Genomic DNA, 25,103 nt, shown 5'->3' on the forward strand with positions numbered 1-25,103 from the left:
AATTGCTGAGAGCTTTTGGGCAATACTTTTAACTTCACATCCTCATCTTATCCCAACTGTTCACTAAAGCTATTGCTTTGGGAACTTTGAAAGCAAAACCCGACAAAACTCTACTTTTAGAAAATTTGCCGACAAGAATTTTCTAGGGGGGGTGCCGCACCCCTCGCACCCCTGCTAGCGACGGCCCTGTACCCAGGGTAAGAAAGGCTATGCTTATCGAGCAGTATTTTGGTCCTTTCTCTCGATGTGACCACACCTCGTGGTTCCTACGCCTGGAATATCAGAGAGCTGACGATTCTGAGAGAAATTTTGTTCGTGTCAGGGACCCTTGGATCAATAGTCATCGACCCTAGCCACTGAGCCCTCAATAAGAGCCATCCAGTTGGTTCTTATCGACCCTGGGTACAAGACTCACTATATATATAGTGAGTTTGGTACCCAGGGTAGTTCTTATCAAGATTATGTTGATGATAAATTTGTCTATCCAACATTGTTCTTGGAGAGAGAAGATGCGGTGTCGGAATAGTTAAGCAACTGGACGCCCCAAGGACTCTTGGCAAGGATTGTAGTTTGTAGCGTAAATTCCTACACAAGATTGCAAGGAAAACTAGCATGGATACTTGAGTCAAACCCGTTTTTCATTTTCATAAGTTGAATAGATTCTTTATGTTATACATCTATCAGTTGGCTTGGATTAGCTCATTTCACTGTAAATAGCTATGTAGCGCCAACTTTAAATAAATTGATTATTATTATTATATATTATATATTATTATTATTATTATTATTATCTTGACACAAATGCAACAAGAAAACACAGCAAGTATGCTCCTCTCCTAACTGACTTACAGCGAAAGTTCAAATGTGTCTCTTTTGTGAATCTTTCTATGAGCTCTCTTGGCATCTTTGGCAATTCCTGCATCTCTTTCTTCAAAATGTGTGACTCTCTCTCCATCGATCAACAACAAAAACGGTATCTCATCTCTAAACTTTCCAACATTGCCATTCGTAGTACGTACTACATATTTTGTTGCAAAAATAAGCCATGGACAAATCCGGAATTACATCCTTTTTAACTTTAGTTGTTTTACTTTATTTTTCTCAGTTTTTCCTTTTACCTCACGATTGTTATAGTTTTTTCTTGTAAAACCAGGCTAGCCAATTGCAAATTACCTTGTAATAGTGAGATTTGTAGTTGTAGTTTAAGTTGAATTGAAAATGAAATGTTTCCATTATTATTATTATTATCATTATTATTATCGAAAACGACCGCATGTTCCAACCAGTGCATTGGTTCCAATTTGCTGACGATGCTGCGGTTGTTACTAGTGGTGAAAAGGAGAACCAGCTCCTGTTAAACTGCTTTACAAGATGGTGTCAGTGGGCAAACTTTGTAATAAGGGTGGATAAATGTGTCACCTTTGGCATTAAGAAATACTCAACAAGATCTCTTCAGTTCCAGCCAAAGCTTTTCGTGAACAACCAAAGCGTGCCTGTTGTTAAAATGGAGAATCTTTCAAATACCTCGGCCGCTTCTTTGACTTCGAAATGACCAATGGCAGTCATAAAGAAAAACTGCTATCAATGTTTCCCAGCCTTCTGAAAGAAATTGATGACTTGCCTCTGCATCCCAAAAATAAACTTCTATTGTACCACAGATATTTATTGTCCAAAGTTTCTTGGCACTTCACTGTTGCAGACCTATCGAAGACCTGGTTCATTGAGAACCTCGATAATCTTGTCTCTAAATACATTCGCCAGTGGCTTGATCTTCCCATAAGTGCTATTTTAACTAGTATAGTTCTTTCCAAAAATCAATTTGGTCTCGATCTTCAGCTACCTTCTGTCAAATTCACTCAATGCCAAACTGTTTCACGCAATGCCCTCCAAACTTTTCCTAACACAAACATTCAAGCTTTATGGAAAAACACCAGTAGTCGGATGAATCTACAATACGACATTTACCGTAACACCAAAGATGTACTGAAAGCAGTAAAATCAGACAGTAGAGAGCGCTTGGCACACCAATTACTATCCCAGGGTGCTATCATTTCATTTCTGTTGGACCACTCTCTTAAAAAGCTCAATGGTGTTTGGTCTGTTGTGCTGAGCAACCTACCCACGAACATCTTCAACTTCACCATCAAATACCTGAACAATACTCTCCCTACGCGCAAAAATCTAAGCCTTTGGAACCTAAACCAGTCATCTGATTGCGAATTCTGCCTTCTTCCTGAAACTCTACTCCATGTCGTTGCAGGTTGCAAAGTTTATCTCGAACAAGGTCGTTATACCTGGCGTCATAATTCTGCTCTAAATTTTCTTGCAACCTCCTTGAAAGCAATAGAGGGATCCTCTCTTTTTGCCGATATACCCTGCTTCTCCTCACCTTCCATCATAACTGGAGACAATCTGCGCCCAGATCTACTTCTGCGTACAAAGGAAAACATTCTTTATGTTTTGGAACTAACGATAGGATTTGAAACTAACCTTAACTGCAATGCAGAAAGGAAACGTTTAAAATATGCTCGCTTTGTCTCAGATCTAAGAACAAGGTTCAAATCTGTCATATTTGTAAATCTCTCCATCAGCTCTTGGCATCTTCAGCGACTCATGCAGCTCATTCCTTGAAATGTGTGACTCTCTTTCCATCGATGATCAACACAAACGATATCTCATTTCTAAGCTTTCTACGATATCCATTCGTACCACCTATTACATTTTTTGCTGTAGGAAGAAAACATGGACGAACCCAGAGCTACTTCCCTTTTAACGTTTTTTTTTCTTACGATTGTAATAGTCTTATTTTGTAAAATCAGGCTAGCCAGTTACAAATTACCTTGTAATAGTGAGATTTGTAATTGTAGTTTTAACTGGAATTCAAAATGAAAAGTTTCCATTATTATTATCTAACGATAATCAAACTTAGTGTTGTTGCTTCAACTGTCTGGGCTGGCTGTGAAATTATAATGACAGGGGTTTTGATGAGGAAGATCCGATCTTGCATTGAAAGTTGATCCAAAAACATTTGCCTAAAGAAAATAGAGTTCTTGTATATTATTTTATTCATTTAAAGAAATTTGTACATTGCTGGAATGTATGCAGTGCTCAAATTTCTCTACCCTCACACTTTTTATATAAGAATATAGCCTATAAAAATATCAAGGCTCAAAATCGCTAAAATTTAAGAATAATTTAAGAATAATTTAAGAATAATTTAAAAATAAAGGAATTTTCAAGTTTCATCAAGAGTTTAATTTTTTGTTTATTTGAGTTTTTTGGAAAGCAAATCATATGCGAGTTTCACGCTATGTTTTAGAATACAATTATCCGCCTTTTCGGTCATTAACCCTATAATGCGACTTATAGTTACACCTTATGTCGTTTAAAAATACTTCAAGAATAATCTTAGGCGCAAAATCTTGAAAAATTAAGAATATTGAAGCTCAGCAAAAAATTAGGTATTCTTATAAAAGAATATGTCCAACATAGTGACTTTGTTTAGATATAGTTAGGGTTTAGAGCCTCTTTTGTTTTTCGAGAAAGAGGCTGCATGGTTTATTCTAGTAGACGTATTTTTGGTACGAATGGCGGTGGCTTAATCATTGCATATGATACGGAAACATTTCAGTGCTTTAATTCAGCATAGCAAGCATGGGACGACGCAGTGCCATAAGACACCGCACCCGACAATATTTCATATCACTTCTATTTGGAAATTATAGACATATTTGAGGCAATAAAATTTCTTATTATGAGTGAACAGCCGTGGGATATTAGAACAGTATGGTCAAAAAGGAGTCGGAATTTAAAAACGAGTCATTTTAGTTTGACATTAGTGCCAAGTCACACGTCACAGAGGGGTGATGGTCCTAGTCTTTTTGGTAAATAAAAGATTGAATTTTAGCGGAAATTTCTGTAAAGTTTAACCTGTAGAATACAACAAAAATAAAATCTAAAAGTAAAACAGCATCAGTATAACATTTGGCGCAGGGGGTTGGGAATGGTTAAAGGCCAATTTTATTTACATTGCTGCCACCCAAGTTTAGAATTGGTAGTCTGGGCTCGCAATCTTGTTACCTACCGGAAGATTATTTTTGATGTAGGTTTACAGAAAGAATTACTGAATACCTATTGATCTCGGGCTGGAAAATCATAAGTGCTTCGTTATGAAACTGAGACTAGGTCATTGCTACGTTGGGGCAGTTTTAGTTTTGTTCGAGATTAATTACAGGGTTTAGTTGGAAGAACTGGCTTCATTTTCAAAGACTCCGTTTATTTCACCAGCTCTTTGCTTCGCTTCACTTCCTCCGGCTTCGTTTAGGGCAAAAAGACTTTTTTTCCCGAAAAAACCCCATTTTGGAATAAGCCCTCTTTTGAGCATCAAGTTTTGAATACTCAATTGATAACAAGTTCTACACAATGTTCTAAGCACCCGTACGTACATATGTATAATCAACATAAAATAAAAGTGCTGGAGTTGAATAGAAAAAAGAGGATCAGAAATGATATATGGAAACTTGTTATACACTTTTCAATCTTGCATTTCCTCCAATTTTCTGACATAGTACCTCACTGTTCTCTGCAGTATTTTCAAATGGAAGCGCTTATTCTAATGTTTTAATTAGTGGCGGAAATCATCAAATATATCGGTGGGGGGAGGGGGGGGTTTAAAACATACCAAAAAAAGCTTTGCCGACAAATGACAAAACTTACCGAAACGCGCTAAAAACTGTGTTTTAACCAAAAATTTAGCAAAGCCAACAGAAAAGAAACAAAGCAAAATTACGACGAGAATTTAATTCGTGGAAGATCGAACTTTGAAATAATAAAATGTGTATGTAATGTTTTGCCCCTTCAAACAGATTTTTATCAGGGCTTTTATTTCATCAAAACTCGTTGCAAGATTTACAGATCCGAAGGACAGCCTATCCAGCATATCTTCCTTCTTACATAAGTTAGCAAAAACTGGGGGTGCCCAAAACCTGGTTTATATGGAAGGGGAAAGCCAGTGAGTGCTTGTTGTTTAATGCGACGAACCAATTTTCCTACGTCATTTCTAGAGAGCATTGTTTTCTCATATTTAATTGTCGAATCTTCCCAAGGAGAGTCATTAGCATCTCGATGGTCATAAGCAGGGCATCATACACCAGGTTGTCTGCTGTGCCTTAGAAGACTATGGGCAATTTGGAAAAGTGCCCTTGGCTTATAAAGGAATTCAATAAAGGACTTTTCCTTTCCAAGTCGATCTCTCAACGCCTTGAGCTGCTGAGACGGTGCCCATTTTCCAAAGGAGAGCAGGCCAGCATCGCAACATTGCAGACGGATGACGTCGTACGATGCTGTTGTAAGTTTTCGAAATTTGAATATATACTTATTCTAAGATGAAATGTTGAGAATAACAGCAGGCTCAGTATTTTATATAATAAAAACAAACATCGGCACAAGAAGACTTTTCATTTAATTTTAGTCTTAAACATTTATACAAGGTGTCTAACAGATGTGACTAATACATTCATTTATACCCTTCAAACCTTATAATTATGTTTGTTTTACATGTAAAAAACCTTAAAACATTGAAATTAAAACATAATTAATTTAGCAGTGTACAATATTACAAAGATTACAATTTGTTAAACATAAAGACAATAACCTTTCCATGGTACAGAGTGACTTTGAAAAAATACATTTGAAAACAACATGTCATTAAATCTTTCCGTCTGACGGAGTATAAAACGTCAGAACATAGATCGAAAGCTTCACGCTAGAAAACACATATACCCAGTTGTAGATCGATTGGCCTAATGGCACCACGCACAATTCTAAAAGTGGATGGGTTGGAAAGGGTGTGACCAAGAATTTTTTAGTAAAACGCCCCTTTTAGTTTGATTTGCTTTTTTCCACTGATTTTTTATAAAAAGCCCGATTCAGAGAAGATATCAATTACTATAAAACAGATTCAACCAAGACAAACACCAAGAAAATGAAAAAAATGGGTTCCCAGCCAAGACGAACTGCTACTTCTAAGAATCCGTTAGAGTAAACTTTCTAAAGTTGCGCTAGAAAAAACCTTCTAAAAAATGTCTAACCTATTATCGCAAAACATTGCGCGCGGGGGGGGGGGGGCTATAGCCCCTGCTAGCTAAATGGCTGCGCGGTGCCTGGTATCGGACGTATGTTCTAAAATGTTTGTTTTTTCAAAGCAATTTACCAAAATAATACTCAAACGAAAATAAAGTATATATCAGTACAAAATCAATTTTTTCTGCAACCATGGCTTTCTATTTTCTTTTAAATGATCTTTTTTTATAAAAAACACGGCGTTTAACAGCGTTTCCATTTGAACCGCGAACATTTTCTGAAGAGGGGCCTTTGAAGACAACACGTTGCCAAATTCGCCGGTAAAATATTTTTCTATCATACCGTGCTTGACGTTGCCAAACAGAATTTAGAAAATAACAGGAAGCTGATTAATAATTCGGACTCCTTTAATTTCTGCCCCCTCGTTCCTTCAATCACCTGACAAAAACATGCAATAAAACCAATAACACTGAACACTGATTTGATTCGCCTCGCCATCGAGTTACTTTTTTTTGTTTGGTAGCCTGAGCATAAGATGTTCTTGTAGCCTGTACAGAATGAAGCTTTAAAGAAATGACGATTTCTGCGAGCGGCTTGGCATTTCTTTCCAAGTCCACCCTTTAACATTCCAAGGCTAAACTTTAATCAAAACAGCTTACATGACCGTACCCTGGGTACCAGAGCCGCAAAAATTAAAAAATAATGAGAGCTCATTTTTGCGGCTCTGGTATCCAGGGTAACATGAACGACGATTGTGTAGTCTTGGGAATAGGGTGGTGCCCAGCCTTTCTCCCGTCGACCACTGCGTTGACATGTCTTTCGTGATAAATCGCTTCGGCACATGACCTCAGGAGTTAGTTAGTTGGTTATTGTGGCTGAGTGTGTAGTAAGCACGTTTTTATTACGAAAATTACATACATAATCTCACAAATGAATTTTCTCTATGCTCCGGCCTAGACTTTACAACAGACTGTCCTTCGCGAACTCTAATAACTCTGAAATCTCTCTCCGAATCTCTTGAATCTAACTTACTACGTATATTTATATGTACAAAGAAAATAACAGAAAAGCATTAGCAGAGCCCGCGCCACCGGGGGGCCGGGGTGGCCATGGCCCCCCACTTTTTTGCGAAGCAAGTAGTGTAAAACCACTTAAAAAGGGGGTTTTACAAACGTGAGTTCGTATGTCGTTCGCAGAAACGTACACGATAAATACGGCAAAAACTGTTATCCAATTCTCTATACACTTCTTCTAATTCATCAGTTCACGTCAAACGACTAAAAATATCTTAAATGGCTAACGGCGAAAATGTAACGGCAAACACAATTCTTCAAGCTAGCGACAAGGTACACTGAGTTCGACAAAGCTTACGGCAAGACTCCACCTAACTATAAAGCCACCCCTTTTATACCCTAAGAATAATACAATTTACAGAAGCTGATGCAATTGCAGCGCAATGATGCAATTGTCATGTGATGTCCTGCAATGAATGGGAACCCTGTGTTCTAACAGTAGTTTTAAAGCTGTAGTATAAAGGGTAAAAAGCCTTGGCCCCCTACATTTTTAGCCTTGGCACCCCCATTTTCAAATTCGTGGCGCAGGTCCTGATTATTAACCATAAAATGTTACTAAAGCCCAATCTCCAGTGAGAAAGAAAACTGCGAAATGCGAAAAAGTTCTCGCGAAATACGTCCTAGGCATGCGCAGTAATCTTTTGCTGGGATTTCTCGCGAAGAATTTCTCTGCGAAAAAAAGTTAAAATGAGTTTAACTTTTTTCGCTTTTCGCTTGCGAAATCCTTCAACAGCCAATCATATTCCGTATCCCTTTGTCACGCTTCCAAACTTTACATTCCAATGTCGTGAGGTCAACAAAAGCATTCAAAGGAATTTGTCGTGTGAAGTATTTCGCAGCGAAATTTCGCAAGACTTTTTCTCACTGGAGATTGGGCTTAACTTTTTCGCTTTTCGCTTGCGAAATCCTTCAACAGCCAATCATATTCCGTATTCTTTTGTCACGCTTCCAAACTTTACATTCCAATGCCGTGAGGTCAACAAAAGCATTCAAAGGAATTTGTCGCGTGAAGTATTTCGCAGCGAAATTTCGCAAGACTTTTTCTCACTGGAGATTGGGCTTAACTTTTTCGCTTTTCGCTTGCGAAATCCTTCAACAGCCAATCATATTCCGTATTCCTTTGTCACGCTTCCAAACTTTACATTCCAATGTCGTGAGGTCAACAAAAGCATTCAAAGGAATTTGTCGCGTGAAGTATTTCGCAGCGAAATTTCGCAAGACTTTTTCTCACTGGAGATTGGGCTTAACTTTTTCGCTTTTCGCTTGCGAAATCCTTCAACAGCCAATCATATTCCGTATTCCTTTGTCACGCTTCCAAACTTTACATTCCAATGTCGTGAGGTCAACAAAAGCATTCAAAGGAATTTGTCGTGTGAAGTATTTCGCAGCGAAATTTCGCAAGACTTTTTCTCACTGGAGATTGGGCTTAACTTTTTCGCTTTTCGCTTGCGAAATCCTTCAACAGCCAATCATATTCCGTATTCTTTTGTCACGCTTCCAAACTTTACATTCCAATGCCGTGAGGTCAACAAAAGCATTCAAAGGAATTTGTCGCGTGAAGTATTTCGCAGCGAAATTTCGCAAGACTTTTTCTCACTGGAGATTGGGCTTAACTTTTTCGCTTTTCGCTTGCGAAATCCTTCAACAGCCAATCATATTCCGTATTCCTTTGTCACGCTTCCAAACTTTACATTCCAATGTCGTGAGGTCAACAAAAGCATTCAAAGGAATTTGTCGCGTGAAGTATTTCGCAGCGAAATTTCGCAAGACTTTTTCTCACTGGAGATTGGGCTTAAGAATAGACTGATAGATAATTCTAGAAGCAGATGAATACACAATATGACGTAATCCTAATGAGGGGTAATCCTACACAAAAGAACAGAATGCTGTGTAATGCTGCGTGGTGCTGTGTTGCGAAGACAGAACATTCGGTATACAAGATAAAACAGAGCGTAATTGCTAAATTATTCTAGCTCTTTCTTTTTACTTGGGACACAGGAAAACTTGGGAGATTTGGAAGGGGGATAACAGTATCAAATTTTTAGAGTTGCTTGCAGGGCATTCCATTTATCTTGGGGCGGTAATACCCGATTATGTGAATTTTGTTCGCTGATGAAATTCGCTCCCAGCCTCTAAATAGTGTTAAATAATAGATTTTCCTGTTGCGTGTCAGTGGTGTTCCTCTTGTTAATCTGTAATCCGTTACCATGCCATTTCTCATTAGTTGCCATCACTTGTTGTCAGCGTCCTATTGTCTCTTGGTTATGTGTTACTCATTATATTGCCATGCTGTTTTATGTTGAGGCAGTCGTTAGTTAAAGCCGTCAAGGAAAGTCGTGTCGAAGCCGTTCCGTTTTATGAAGTTGCAGTTAACCGTTAAATACAGTACAGTGTACCCGCCGAACATTATTGCCGCCGACGAATATTGCTTGGAAAATTAAATTGCTGAATTATTGCTTATGGTTTATATCGCCAACTATTCATATATTCTGGTTCTTGTTGGAATCAACTGTTGTTTCTTTTGTACTGGACTAACCAGGGCAACTGTAAAACAGTGTCGTTTTACAATAGAAAGATTTTGCAATTTATTTTAACAATAAAAATGAATTTATCGATAAAATAAAAGTTAAAAGCCAGAAATTTGTAATTTAAACACAAAATTGATTTATTTATGTAAAATTATATTAAGCAGGGAAATTGACAATCTTATTAGCGATTTTGTCAATATAGTAAACAGAGATTCATTTTTTAATATTTTATGTTGGTGGTGAGTCTCGTGATTTTTTCAATGAAAAAGATGTGCCGTGAACCAAAAAAGGTTAACAATCATTGTGTTATCATATTGGGTTTTGTTGTGAAGTTTCCTTCTGAAGAGGCCAAGTTTATGTGGAGGTCTCGGAATTTAGCTCCCAGAAACCACAGCGTCGAAAGCGTCCGGAAAGTGCCCGATGAAATCGAGGCATGAGCCCTTTCGTGCTCTTTTTCCAAGTGTTCGAAAACGAGATAAGGACAGGAGGAGGAGATTTAAACACTTCATTGCGTTGGATTTGTTTGGGTTCTACTGAAGAGGAAAGCGCAGTCGATGATGGAACTCGCAAAGAAATGCCCTTTTTTGAAGCGAGTTCCTTCATCGTTTCTCCGGAAATCTGGGCCATCTATAATCGCTTATGCCGAGAAATGTCCTGTGATGTCTCAGGTTCTAACGTCCAAGGTCGCTAGCCCAAAGCTGCCTGAAGAAGGTAAGTTTGTCTTAGGCCCGTTGTAATTTAGCTAATTTTGACGTATTTCATTTGAAATCACGTACATCATTGAACCTGCGCCAGGAGCGAATTCTCATTATATTTTACAGACTAAGCTAAGTTCTAAAGACAGACTAAGACTACATAAATAATACTTATCGGTTACGTCTGGTATCGTTCGCAAACTGAGAGGTGCCTTGCTTATATAACCCTTGGAAAGTTCCCTAGGTGGACAGTTCCGTTGAATCCAGTGCAACTTAACAAAGCCAGTTATTTACTGAACAAAAAAACAGCTCAATAGTGTCAATAGCTTCCATTATATATATTGTAAAACTGTTTTTTTTATCAAATCTCACAATGTTTTGGTATTACATTCACTTCAGTTTTGAAAACAAGAGAGAATATAATTAATTTCGCTGTTAAAATCATCACAAATTTCACCCAAGGACGTCTTGAAGCCCGTCTATGAATGCTAGCTCTACCAGCTTCCTTCGAATTCCTAGATATATGTATATTAGTCAATAGCAAGTAATGTAATCTCAAGGAAGTAGAAGAACTAATTACTGAATTAACACATCAGTTCTTAATTTGTTAATTCCCCATGAGGGATGATGTATAGCCTAATCATGTATAGAAACAGCAACTTAATTAGTGTCATCCAGGGTTGGAAATTATAGAGTGGGCTATTGAATTAGATATGTGCAGTGCAATAGTGAATGTGATTATTATACACTTTATTAACAATAAAATATATATAATGTCAATACTTTTCAAAGTCCAAAACCCTGAGTTAAAACTCCCTTGATGTCACAATTCTCTTGTAATAAGTTGTATCCATGCAAAGTATAAATTTTTATTTTTTTACAGTGTTTTCAATATAGGATGTGAACTAGATGTATAGTAATAAAATAATTTGTTATTTACAAGACAATATTTTCATGACTTTATGGCTTAGAATCAAGCAAAATGGATGATATCTATAGAGAACTTCAATCACCAAAGCACAAATTACAGGTTATTTCCAAATAAAAATAAGTTATATATATACCTGTGTACTGCAATGATAATTGCTGTCAATCAGTATGTTTTCAGTGCATTATGTGGAAAGGCACTTCTGCACTATTCAAAGCTGCTTCTCAGATCTTTATAAAGATATGCAACCATCAAGCTGCTGTTGACTTAATCCAAAGACACTCCCCTCGTGAAATTATCCAGACAGTTTTGAATTTAGTTGCGAATCTGTTATTAGAAAATGTTTTTTTACAACATTTAAAGCTGATTTCAATAAAACCTTTGTACAAATTTCCTCTTTCTTGAAGTTTCTTTGGCCTTTGAAATTTATATTTGTCAAATGTATGTAAGTGTATGTCGTTTTTGTCAAGTTGATAGCAACCAAAATGAAATAATGTTCTATCATAATGTTGGTGAAAGCTATCATTAAATTGTTAACCTAACTGGATGCTCAAAGACTGTTTTTTTGACATATGCGAAAAGTTTTAAAAAAACAAGAAGCATAAAGAATTGTCATGGCCAGAAAGAGCAAGAACACTGGTGACACTAAACCCCAAATGTTCAACCATGGCTGATTTGTATCAAAACAGGTTTGCATCATTACAAAAAATTGCAACAAATATTCACAGAGAATTGAATTTTCAAAAGCTGTCTGTAAATGTTGCAAAGAAAAATAATGACCAGTGGCCAAATTCTATATGCTGTTTTGGATTTGGAAAAATGCCAAATGCTATGCTTGTTTTTTAATTTATCGGTGGCATCTACATGCAAATATTTTTTCCACCTCAAAGAAAACAGCATGAATTTCCCACTATTTGAAAATATTTGTCTCAAGAATGCTATGTAAAAATTTACTATGTTTCATTGACCCATTTGAACTGAGTCCCAGTAATACTTTACTATTCTTTGTTGATTTGACATTGGCTGATTTGCGTAAGGCTTGTCGGCAAAGGTTACTCATTTAAGCAGATGAAAATTGCCTGTGTTTTGCAAAATTTTAATGCCTTGCTTCATTTTTGAAGGGTTTCTCAAAAAATTATGGTAACTAAATAGGACAGCCAATGTGTTTGCAAGCTCCTTGCTAACTATAATCATGTTAGGTAAAAAGGTTTGTTATGCCCTCACTGTGTTCCTAAGACCTTCTTTTAATTGTTTTTATGTATAGAAGGTTCTCTGAGCAGGCAGTTCCAAACGTAACAAAGCCAATAGTCTTCTTCTCTTTGGGTAATATCTTGAGCAGCTAATATTGTACCATAAATGTGTTGAAATAAAACAAAAGAACACTAATTTTTATCAACAGGTATGTTACCATGGCAATATTTGTACATATGGTCTTAGCTGCATTCAACTTAAACAGTGTGTCTATCAAGTGTTTATAATTTTTGTATATGATGGCGGGCGAGGACACAGTGAAACATTTTTCATTATTCTAGGTGTCAAAACATCTGGCAAAGCAACTGAAAATGGCAAAGGTAAATTAGCATATGTTTTATAACTCTGTGGAATTTGTTTTGATTCAGTGTCACAGCTGCCTGATTTTGCTGTAAAGCAAATCACATTTTCCAGTAAAGTATTTGCACCTGCTGAGATGCACTTAGACCATGTTTCGCGATAGATTTGTCACATTCTTCGTAAAAGGTATAACCTTTTTGTCTGTTGTTTCTCATTGATTTATCATGTTTGTCATTAAAAATTGTTTCTGCATTATTTGGTTTCGTTTTATTTTAGTTTTGTTTTATTAATTACTTTTATAAGGAATATACAGTGAGATTTTGATTAAAGCTTAATTCTAATCTCAATAAACATTCTTTGGAAAAGTAATCAACAAAATAAGTGGGAAAAAGCAAAATTATGAGGAGTTCTTTCTGTATTCATATTGCCCAATTTATGTATGTGCATTCTCCCACATTGTTTTTAAAAGCTGTCCATGTCTTGTTGAGTGGGAGCAAATTCATCAATTATTTAAGTCATTGTAATACTCGCAAAGAACAGGCACTTTCAGCTTGAAGATGTTTATAAATAATGAGACATTTGTTCGTAAAGTGTTTTTTTGTGATACTTTTATGTTTGGTGTTGAATTGATATGGCAAGTTTTTCTTTTATCCCTAATGTAAAATAGAAGAAGCATCCAGCTTATTATCAAGATCCATCTGCTCAGAAACGTTTGCAAACACTTCAAATGATTAATTATTAAACATCTGTCTTGAAACTGATCATATATGTGACAGCTGATGTTTCACTTTGCCAAATTGTATGGAAATAAAAGCTTTATTTTTCTTAATCAAAGCATAATTATTGGCAAGGTTGTGTCTAAACTGCCTTTTCAAATCTAAAGCAACTTGTTTGTTATTGTTTAATGTTCTTATCCTATCATGTAAAGAACATTAATTACTAGTTGCTTTCAAAAGAAAATCAGTCTCAGTTGATTATTTTGTTTCATCATTGTAATCAACAAAACTGCTGTATCTGCTTTCTTAACTTTTCTATTTTTCTGGATTATTTGAATTTAAGGCAGTTGAATTAGGATATGTTCTATAATCATTTCTATGTTAAAAGTGGGATCTGTCATTTGCAGAGTGCCCATTTAAGTCAACATATACTGGTAAACCATTGATAAATCCAGAAATAGCTGTATCATCAAATGATCCAAATATTAAGCCTGGAAATGCTGGTCATGCAGATGGGAAAGATGCCAGTAAGTATTCTAGCTGGATTATGATTTATGATTTCAGCATAAAATTAACATGAATTTTCAAATTGATCAACAGATCTCCACTTGTTAATCCAAAGCTAGAAATCCTTGTATAAATGTTTTTGATTTTTTGACAAAGTGCCACGTTTTAGTCCAAGATAGAAATTCTTTGAAATGTCGAATTTAAAAAAAATTGCCACTTTTATTGCAAAATTTTACACAAAAATTGAGAATTGTACATAAATTTGAACAGACTGTGAAGGATAACTTTGAAAGAATCTTGTTGCTTAGAACTATTTATTCCTTGCCTGGCATTATGTACATTGTTTCAATTTTGGGTTTTGAGGCTTGTTTCTGCTGCATATCAGTTGTCAACCAGTTCCAGTACCATTTAGTGACACTCTTACATAGCAATGTCTGGCTCTTGTTTACAAAAAAGCACCTCGCTTGCTTTAAAGTTATTATGCATCTGAAGGCTCTTTTTGGTAACAAATCTGACCTGCTGAGCTACGGGCTTTGGCCCAGGCACTACAGCTTATTTCTCAAGTTTTTGACTGTAAAGTGACATTTTGATTATCAACTGGTTGAGCTCTATAAAATGAAGAGGCTTGTAAGTTTAGGTTGCAGATCCCCTTTAGACATGTATATATAAAATATTTCAAAATTAGAAAATTAGAACCATATATATATATATCTATATTTGATTAAATTAGACAAGAAATGCAGATGTGAAAAACGTAAATAAAATAGTTAATATTACCTCTTTTTTTAACCATAACATTGATAATACAATTTCCTTTTATTCCAGTATTTTTATGAATGTATTTTTGTGATGTATTCCAAATACCTTTGATATTTTATGTATTGTAATATATCTTCACCTTTTTGATGTAGCTGCTAGGAAAGTCTTCAGCTGATTATTATCTTAGCTGTCGATTAAACCTTAGAACTGAGATAAACAATTGACAAATAATACTCCTTATGGTTTATCAGATGTTAAATTAAAGGGTAAATATAGAGTATAAAGGTATGGTTTAGGAAAAATATTCTACCCTGTGAATGAATGAAAGTTTTATCTACAATTTTGCTAATAATGATTTCTGAGTCACTTTTAATTTGTGTAGGGACATGTCCATTTAAAAGTGGAAAATATGTGCTTAAAAGCTTGGATGACGTCGAAAATGCATTTGATGGCAAAAAGAATGTTGTAGAGAATGAAACCAAGAGTTTGGACAGGGTAGATAAACAAGGTATATATTGTCAGCAATATTTTATTTTTTGCTTCCCAATACATTTTTCTGTCTTAGTATATTTCTAAGACATTGTCCAATCAAGTTTTCCTTCCGTTTGTCTAACACTTGTATATATATACAGTAGAATCCCGTTATAACGTACTCGGTTATTACGTACTTTCGGATATAACGTACTGGTGTGTTTGGTCCTGGCAAAAGGTGTGCTTGGTTTTAGTCAACTTTTACTTACCCTCGTTACAACATACTTTGGATATAACATACTTAATATGCTGGTCCCTTAAAGTACGTTATAACCGGATTATACTGTATATATATCTTTACATTTCAACCATATCAAATTCAAATAAACCTTGTCTTCAAAACTTGCAAAAACAAGACTTAAACCCACTAAAAGTTTGTGCTCCTAACGTAGAATGCAATCAATTTTTTTACAATATTGCATTATGAATTTTGTCAAACAAATACAGGGATTAATATGTTGGAAAAAGTCTGTAAGAACTGTAGGAATCAGTCATAATTGTGAGTTTTAGGTGCAAATTTTCTCAGAAGATGTCTGTACACATTGCAAAGTTGTTAAAACACATGTTTAAGTATATGCATTTAATTATGTGTGTGTTATTTGCAGATTCGAATGGATTTGGGTATCTTGCATCCCATTTTAATTACAATGCATTCTTTAATGAGAAGATTAAAGAGAAAAAGGATGACCACTCCTACAGAGTTTTCAAGAAAGTAAATCGCCTTGCTACTCAGTTTCCTTATGCAGACGACTTCAGTTCAAAGGAAACAAAAAAGGTTGCAGTCTGGTGCAGCAACGATTACCTTGGCATGAGCCGGCACCCAGATGTTGTCCAGTCTGCCAGGTAATGCCAGTTCTTTTTGCCATTGTATATACTGATTTTTCTGGTCATTTTCAATTTTCCTATTCTTGAATTTTCATTGTCTGACATCTAATCTGAGATGGACAATAATTCCCTTGTAATTTATTTTGAAAGTACTGTCCTTTCGTGTCAGCAAAGATTAGAAGGTATTTCTTTCACATCAGAATCAATGAAAAATGTTTGTTACCGTTCTCAATTCGTCATCATTTGACTGACTTCCTTTTCAATCACTTTCGTTTTCTTGGAGGCTGTTGTTCTTCTCCAAAGAAAGTCTTCTTTACGCTCCTAATCCACTGTTTCCATTGGTTGAGAAATCTTTTCTTTCACAAATTTTTTCTCTTTTATTATTCCTTGAAAGTATTTCTAAGATTGATGTCGAAATAGATAGCACGTAAAGGCCTCATGTTGAGACATGTATGTTGTGCGATAGACTTGAGGCAGAGGAGTGAAAAGGTTTCAATGTAAAACGAGATACCAAGCACCCAGGCAACTGCCAAACGAACTTTAAAATTACGATTGGCCCTCTATAGCCTGCCAAATACTGACATTCTTTGACGAAAATGTTGAATTTTGAATATCATCTTTATGTCATGACGCATATATCCCGTCCTCTTGGGGGAAGAAACATCTAACCAAGATCTGAACAATTGTGCAAGTAAGATTCAACTGATTCAACGAGATTTAAAGGGAGAGGTCTATGAATTATCTGGTATCAGAATATGTGAAAAGGAACCAGATCTTTAGTGGAATCCTTGAAAGGGAATGTAATAAAATTCTGCTTAAGTGACTGGCTATGAAATATCTTTATTAGTTTTCGTAATGAGAGTGTAAAAAAGTGTATGTGGTGCGTTATATTATACGTTATATTATATTCGTTTTAAGGGTCTACCAAAGCTGATATTATTGCTAGTTTCCCTTTTGTGTGTATTACACCACCACCACATTATTCTTTAGAAGGGCTTTGGAGAGCACGTTTAAACGCCCTGCATTCAAAAGTGAAAAATATTGTTTGAATTTAAAAAAAAATTGAAATCTGTGGCATATGTTAATATTACGATGTGGAAAATATGCCTTCAAAATTACATCGTATAATAGCTGTCAAGGTGTGAAATGCTAGATGTCTATTGAGGCTGTTCAACTCTTTACGTCTATCCTTGTTGTTTTTTTATTGGATGTTTGGCAGAAGACACGCATTGTTCAAACAAGGCACACTATTTTTTCGGTAAAGATAACACTGTTTATGACGGTAGTAATTTAGCTGATGGCTTTTAAATAACATCCTTGATGTTATTCGTCTCCAGATAATGAACTTTTTGTAAGTTTGCGGTATGGCTTTTACGACATGGTTCAGAGTTTGTCATCGTCACCCTCGCTTTCTGCTGAACTCATTTCCATACGAACTTCGTAACAAAAACCGCTTGCGGTGTTAGTAATATATATATATATATATATATATATATATATATATATATAAATAGAAATTTGTCTTTTGATACTTCCGTAGCACAGTGCTCAATACGTTAGCACGTAGAGCGTGATATATCATAGATAGAAGAAAGTAAAACTACATGGTTTATCTCTACAAGCCTGTTTCGTGAGTAACTCACTCTTCAGGAGATGTTGATATATGTCTTCAGGAGAGTATATCAACATCTCCTGAAGAGTGAGTTACTCACGAAACAGGCTTGTAGAGATAAACCATGTAGTTTTACTTTCTTCTATCTATGATATATATATATAAATATATATATTAATATGTGTTGTATCAAAATTTATATTTATATATATATATTTGTTTTGATACCTGGTGATACGCAATGATATTTGCAAGGCGTAATTCCCTTTTTTTGCTGGTATATGTTTTTTTTTATATTCTCATAAAATTTTACAAAACAGACAACTACAAGACGATACCACAGGGAGCATGGAAATACATAGCAACCCTGTGGCCATTACATTAAACATATTTGATTCAAATTAGAGTTGCATTAAATGTTGCAAATTACATGTTACTGATTACTAATAACAAAAACATTTACAATTTGGATGTTAAAACAAAAACAAGGACAAACTACATTGACAAAACAAAACAAGAACAATGAAAGACAAATTACATAGGAGAGAAGATTTATAAAACTACTTAATGAAGCCTTTCAGAGGTCTGGTATATGTCCCCTTCTTGTTTCAAGATTTTGTAGTTCCTTTGATTACTTGCAAATAATTTGCAAATTTCATGTTTGTTTAGTTTGAGAAAATATCATAAGCCGCCCAATATCGGAATAAACAAACAATTAAAAGTTGAAAGGGGAAAATTTTAAGACGGTGCGAGATTAACGTCACTCGTCTTTTTCTCAGTCGAACATCCGAACATAAACAAGTTCTGTCAAAATCTTGAATAGATTTAAATCATTAAACATTCTCATATTTTGTTGTACTAATATGTTGCTACAACTTTGATACACATAATATTTATATTAAGATATTATGTAATGTTTTTACATAACATCCCTCTAAATTTAAGTCGTTTTAGTCTCATGCCATAGTTGTTTCCTCTTTGCACAGTTAAAAAATCAACACAATTGCAGTTTGCAGTTAAACCAGTATAGATATACAGTATATTTTAATTTTTTTGTAGGGATGTTATTAATAATCATGGTGTTGGTGCAGGGGGCACTCGAAACATCTCAGGCACCAGTTTATTCCATAATGCCCTCGAGAGGTCTTTAGCTGACTGGCACAACAAGGAATCAGCACTTCTGTTTACATCCTGCTATGTTGCCAACGATACTACCTTGTTTACAATTGGCAGTATGATGCCTGGATGTATTATCTTCTCAGATGAGGGAAACCATGCCTCTATGATACATGGTACGTTGTTTTCTTCTCATCAACAAGTACTTTTTCACGTCCAATGCCATGTTTCGGCATAATAATTTGATATGCTGATGACATAACAGTTTTCACCTAAGAAGCTAGCTTCATTGACTATACCTCTGCTTAAGTCGAACTCCTGATTGTCGGGCAACCCCTTATGTCGAGTTCAAATGAAGGTCCACATTTTTCCAATGCGAATTTTAGCAATTTTCCAAAAGTCAAATGTCGCGAATTTGATATTGCTAGTCCAGACTGATATGTCTTTTACGGAGTTGTCTGTAGGTCAATACCATTTAATTTGAGTTTAATTGTGACATTATGTCGTATTGATGTGAATGAATGGGCCTCATTTACGTTAAAGTACTGCTTCAGTACGTCTTTTTACATCAGAAACTGTTTCTATCAAATATACAGTGATAATAATGTGCCTATCAACGTGCCAATCGAAACCAACTTCCAGTAATGCCAAAGATAAAGAAAATCAATTGATATAGCAGGGCACGAAAAAATTTTTCCATCTTGCGACCAGATAAAAGACATGCATAAATTTTTCTTGCGAGAATAGGAGCTACATTTGTTTTGTCTTCTTATTTTTCTTTTGATGAACATGAAAGAAACAAAGGCGCTTCTTGCAAAAGTGTATATTTTAAAAAATTCCTGTAGAACTGTATTCATGGAAAATTTCCTGCGACCGCCCGGTCACATGGTCGGGTGGGTTTTCATGTCCTGTGATATAGAAATGGTGATCTTGGCATCTATCAATAAGTATCCAGGAGATTCGCTTCCGTTCTAATGCTGTATTTAGATGAGGGAAGTATTTTTCCATTTGCTGCCTAAAATCTTCTGATTTTTGGGTTTTTGTCAAATTCAATTTTAAATTATTGTTTTTGCTTCAAGTTTCTTGTAAAAAATGATTGCATCCCTTAATTTTCTTTAAACTTTTGATACGTTAGAGTATTCAAGTGCAGGTAGCAAGATCCAGTGTCACAGACCTTGCAGTCTACAATCCGGGACCAGGCTCGTGAGACACGTGCCATATACATGCTAGGTATCCTGATTATAAAGGGCAACCTATCGCCACTCCGCCTACCTGAATTATACGTTTGACGTTTGTATGTCAAAAATTCTTATTTTGTAAGGTATTAGAACAAGCAAAGCAGAGAAACAAATATATAAGCACAACGATCCCGCCTCGCTTGAAGACCTTTTGAAGAAAGCCGATCCGAAGGCACCAAAAATTGTTGCATTTGAAAGTGTGCATTCCATGTCTGGCTCTGTTTGCCCTGTGGAGGAGCTTTGTGATGTTGCTCACAAGTATGGTGCCCTGACCTTCGTGGATGAGGTAGAGCTTATATTATATGTGTCATTTCAAGTACACGCACCGTTTTAGTTGTCATTTCTTTTTACCTTAATTTCGCTTATTTCAGTTGCTCATGTTGAGATGGGATGTTATTTTATTGATTGACACAACAACAGTAAGAGGGCATGCGTCTTGGGTATAGGCCCTTAGCGCACTGAACAAGATTTCAGGAAAAACTTGTGACGAACTTAATCTCTATTGATCATAGACAAAAGGAATTAAGCTTGTTAGTAAACAAATGCTGTTTTTCCAGTGCGCCCACCCAAATTCCCACTGAACCAAATTCACTAATCCCTCAAAGGTTCCGTCGTCCTGCCCCAAAACAGGACGAACTTTGGAAAAAAAGCAATTAACGCATTTTTCTGGCGCCACACAATACCCAAAGTCAAGTCATTCTTTGTTTTAAACCACTTTCCATTAACTAAACAGCAAACAACCATTTCACACACGAACTGCACTACGCTCGAATTTCCAAGCGAAAATCGGATTATCTTTGTCAAACTTGGAAAAGTATTATCGATTTTCCATTTTGACAAAGATAATGAGTTTTATGTCAGAAACCTGTGCGCCCAGGGCCATACCCCATAATTTACAAAAACCACGTGGTTTGGGCAATTGTCTAGCAGGCTATCTATTACAAAGACTCCCGCTTTGTCAAGAATTTCTATATAATACCTCGTTATGTCTTTACATCCATTTTGACATAGCTTCTCCCTTGATTTTGTGTCTACAGTATGGCTGATAAAAACGTAAAAGGTCTAAAACTGTATCCATCTTAGATTTAAATTTTATTTTCATTCATTTCATTTGAGCTATCTTATTCATGCAAGGATTTGTCGTCAGAAGGTCGTGCAGCTATGAAAGCCAGAAGCCATTGCACGCAATTTTGATTACTTGTGTAGTGACCAGAATAAGTTCAAGGCATTAAAAGAATCCAATTGAATCGAAAGAAAAGAATGAGGAAAATTTTCCTAACGCATTTATTACTGGAAGGCTACATGAATTTTTAGGTGATTACTTTTCTGACCCGAGCTTCCCAGCCAATCTTATCAACCCGACCTTTTGACCCTGACTTTTCGGACCGAGCATTTTACTGGACCCGAGTTTTGCTCTACTTTATTTACCAATTTGTCTATATCTATCTAGGTCCATGCCGTCGGGTTGTATGGAGAACGTGGTGCAGGAATCGGTGAACGTGACTGTGTGTTGGATAAGATGGACATCATAAGCGGGACACTTGGAAAGGCCGTTGGAGTTATTGGCGGATATATTGCCGGAAGCGCCGCACTAGTCGATACTATCAGAAGGTACTTTGTCATTTTGATTATGAATTGACAATACGCTGCCTAATGTTCAGAGCCTCTGAAATTGGGAAAGAGGGGAAGGGGGAGGGAGAGGGGGAAGGGGAGGGGGAGGGGGAGGGGGAGGGGGAGGGGGAAGGGGAGCTTGAGGGGGAGGGGGAGTTTAAGGGTGATTATCATCTTAAAACACCAATTTAGGCCTGTCTAAACTAGACAACATTGTCATGCGAAAACTAGACAACATCGTATTGCCCGAAATTTATCGCACTTGTTTTTCCGCACTTTCAAATTTTTTTCCCAACTTTGTCGTCTGACACAAATATACATTCTAAGGTAGCCACCTTGGCTAGCTTTATGGTAATTGGTACCAGTTTTAACAGAAGAAGGAAACATAGCTTCTGTTTGCCATGACCCATCAAGCCTTGAATTTTTTTAGTTATGGATCAGGGTTCATTTTTACCACTGCGTTGCCGCCAGACAAGGCCGCCGCTGCTTTGACCTCTCTTCAAATCCTAAAGTCTGCAGAAGGAGTGGAACTCAGAGAACGTCATCAAAAGGCCGTTGCTACAGTTAGAAATCAGCTTCTTCGGCGTGGCCTTCCGGTTTGCTTCGCACCAAGTCATATCATTCCAGTTGCTGTAAGTGAACTTTGCTTTGTTACAAACTGCATTGTGATGAGAAGATGCGGCACCTTTGTCTTCTTGTCGAATCTTATCATCACATTTTTAAAATTCTTAACACGCGAGTTTTAATATGAAATACAATAGTTATAATTTATACAACTTATGCAATCTAAAATACACCTATATACGTAATTTTCCAGTCATAGCTGAAAATTATCATGGTCAATCTCCATACGATCGAATCTAAGCGATACTTCGAGCTGCCAGTGATCAATTCGAATTTGAATCTCCGTTCGTTCGCCAGATCGCCAGCGACCGCATAGAAAGGTTTTACCCTTATTTTGGCGCCTTCAGGTGCGCCTAATCAACGGCAAACATCGTAGATTTTCACCATTTAGCGTTCCTTGTAGCGCTAAGGCAAAGAAAAATCAAAATGAAATTCAACTTGGTCTGAAGATGAAACTTTACGATCATGTAAATATTCTTTCGATATTTCATATATTATATAAAGTAAAAGACCAATCATTTCGATCTCTTGACGTTTGCTCCATGCGGTCGACAATTTTGCCTCGAAACTGTCTGAGCAACGAGGATAGTTCGCCACCTTGCAATGTGCACATAATTTCATTACTCTTTTCCTGGCCCTCGCTGAAAAGTTCAACCAAAATGAAGAACATACCAAAAAGCGGCGGCCAGCGTATAGCTTGAAATAATCAAGTGCGCATGCTTGCTGTTCGCTGCCTTTCGCTGAGATTCGATTTCATGGAGATCAGACTATATGTTACAAAAAGACCAGATCCCAAGACAATATTTTTGTCTTTTCTTTTGTCCAACATCCATAATTTGTCTTCTTATATGACATGTCCACAACACTTCAGTGTGCATTTCATTCTAAACGATATCAAGAACTTTAAGACAGAGCCGGAAAAAGTAGTTTTTGTCACTTTTGTGCCACGTAAGATGCAAATATTGTGCTGTTAATCTAAAGTTTCTTTCAGGTTTCTTCAATCGTTACTGTTTAAGTGTTGTGTTGTTAATCTTAAATGTTTCTTTCGCTCTTTAATTCCTAAAATCGGAAATATTACACCAATGCCGACAGTATTATTCACGTTCCTCTCAAAGACCCGTTCCCTGTTGCCACTAGCTGTGATATGTTGCCACATTCTGGTCCACACGGACCTCGAAGATCTTTTCTTTTAAACTTAGTACCTAAACACTGTGGCGGTTACTGTAATTTCTAAATGAAGTTTGATCGTTGATTTTAGGTAGGGGACCCAGATCTTTGTACATACGTTTCAAACGCGCTTCAAGACAAGCACAACATTTACATACAAGCAATCAATTACCCTACTGTGCCACGTGGCAGTGAGAAGCTGCGAATTGCTCCAACCCCGTGGCATAGCATGGCTCTTATCGGTGAACTTGTTGAATCTTTGGATGAAGTTTGGCAAGAAGCTGGCCTTCCCAAGTTGCATCCAGTTTGTACTGACAGCTGCGATTGCCGAATGTATTGCAAAGAGAATATGGAAGCTACTAACAGAATGCCGATCACAGTCATGTCTTGAGAAACACGACTTTTAGATAACACTTAATCAATGTCTTGGGAAACATGACTTTTAGATAACTCTTGATCATTGCAATGTATTACTTGTAGCATAGCTTAATATGGAATTCCATTTTTCGTGCATTTCTCATAACCATGATAATTATGTTTTCTGGCTTATTTTTATGCTTGCTTCACGTTTGAAAATGTTTAGTAATATTGTGTTTTAAAAAAACAGCCAAAAAGCATCTATCCGTGTTTTCCGTTTGGAGCTGGAAACACTACTAAAGATTATAAAACTAATCTTAAAATCTTCGGCTCGTTTGTTAAACCAGATTTTTTATTGAAATAGCACCTGTAGAGATAAGGATCTACACCCTCTATTGTTTTCTCCAGTACATTTCAAAACTGAGCGGGCGTTTTTTCGTGTACATCTTGTCACTATCCAACTGAAATTTTCTCACGTGCTATTCTCTTCACATGATGTTTCTAGATGTCACCTGATAAGTAGCCTCCTTGCCGTGATTCTTTATATCTCAATGTCTGGATCTGGGAATTTGCAGGATGTTGTCCACTGAATCCTTTCGAATTTCCAAACCTATCGTTGCCGGAAAATTAATTGAACCTACAGTGCCTTCTTTGAATTGAGAGAATGCATTCCTTGTTGGTAAAAGTTTTATGAGATGAATCTCCTTTTTGGAGAAATCGACGTTGAATTGATGTGATAATGTTGGGAGATTTTGTCATTGCGCACAAGCCTTGTTCTTTTATAGGAGATTTTTGAAACAAAATTCACACATTTTGAAATCTCCTCTTTAGACAATGACAATTAACTGGTGTTGACATTAAGTATATATGCTTAAACTAGGGCTAAGGGTGCTAAGGGTTTAATTTTATTTTTGTATTTATTATTTATTTCACAAGCTGGTATATGCTTTAGTTTTCTAGGTAGAGGTTATTTGAATGCTGAAGTTTTGCTTAGAATTTCAATTCAGAAAAATTACACGTACCACCATCATAAAATTTACGTTATGTGAACAAAATTAATTTAATTAATTAATTAATCAATTTTGGGCGTTGGTACAGTTGAGTTTGCTTGTTTCTGGCTCTATTCGTTTTCTCTTGCCCTTTATAACAGAACCTAATAAGGAATGGCGGGGGGAGGGGGACGG

At 36.3% G+C, this 25,103-nt stretch overlaps 1 protein-coding gene across 1 annotated transcript; it reads left to right on the plus strand.

The window, feature by feature from the left end:
- The first annotated feature begins 10,148 nt into the window (after window positions 1-10,148).
- Window positions 10,149-25,014, plus strand: LOC135692681 (uncharacterized). Its single transcript, XM_065210928.2, has 10 exons — window positions 10,149-10,393; window positions 12,838-12,876; window positions 13,980-14,099; window positions 15,221-15,346; window positions 15,975-16,212; window positions 18,866-19,098; window positions 20,244-20,446; window positions 21,611-21,771; window positions 22,202-22,403; window positions 23,654-25,014. Exons 1-10 carry the CDS (start codon window positions 10,237-10,239, stop codon window positions 23,951-23,953), a joined length of 1,779 nt encoding a protein of 592 aa, XP_065067000.2. The 5' UTR covers window positions 10,149-10,236; the 3' UTR covers window positions 23,954-25,014.
- Window positions 25,015-25,103: the final 89 nt, after the last annotated feature.

Source organism: Rhopilema esculentum, chromosome 3 (genome assembly GCF_057945365.1).
Source record: "Rhopilema esculentum isolate cy_ngs chromosome 3, ASM5794536v1, whole genome shotgun sequence".
Lineage (NCBI taxonomy): Eukaryota > Metazoa > Cnidaria > Scyphozoa > Rhizostomeae > Rhizostomatidae > Rhopilema > Rhopilema esculentum.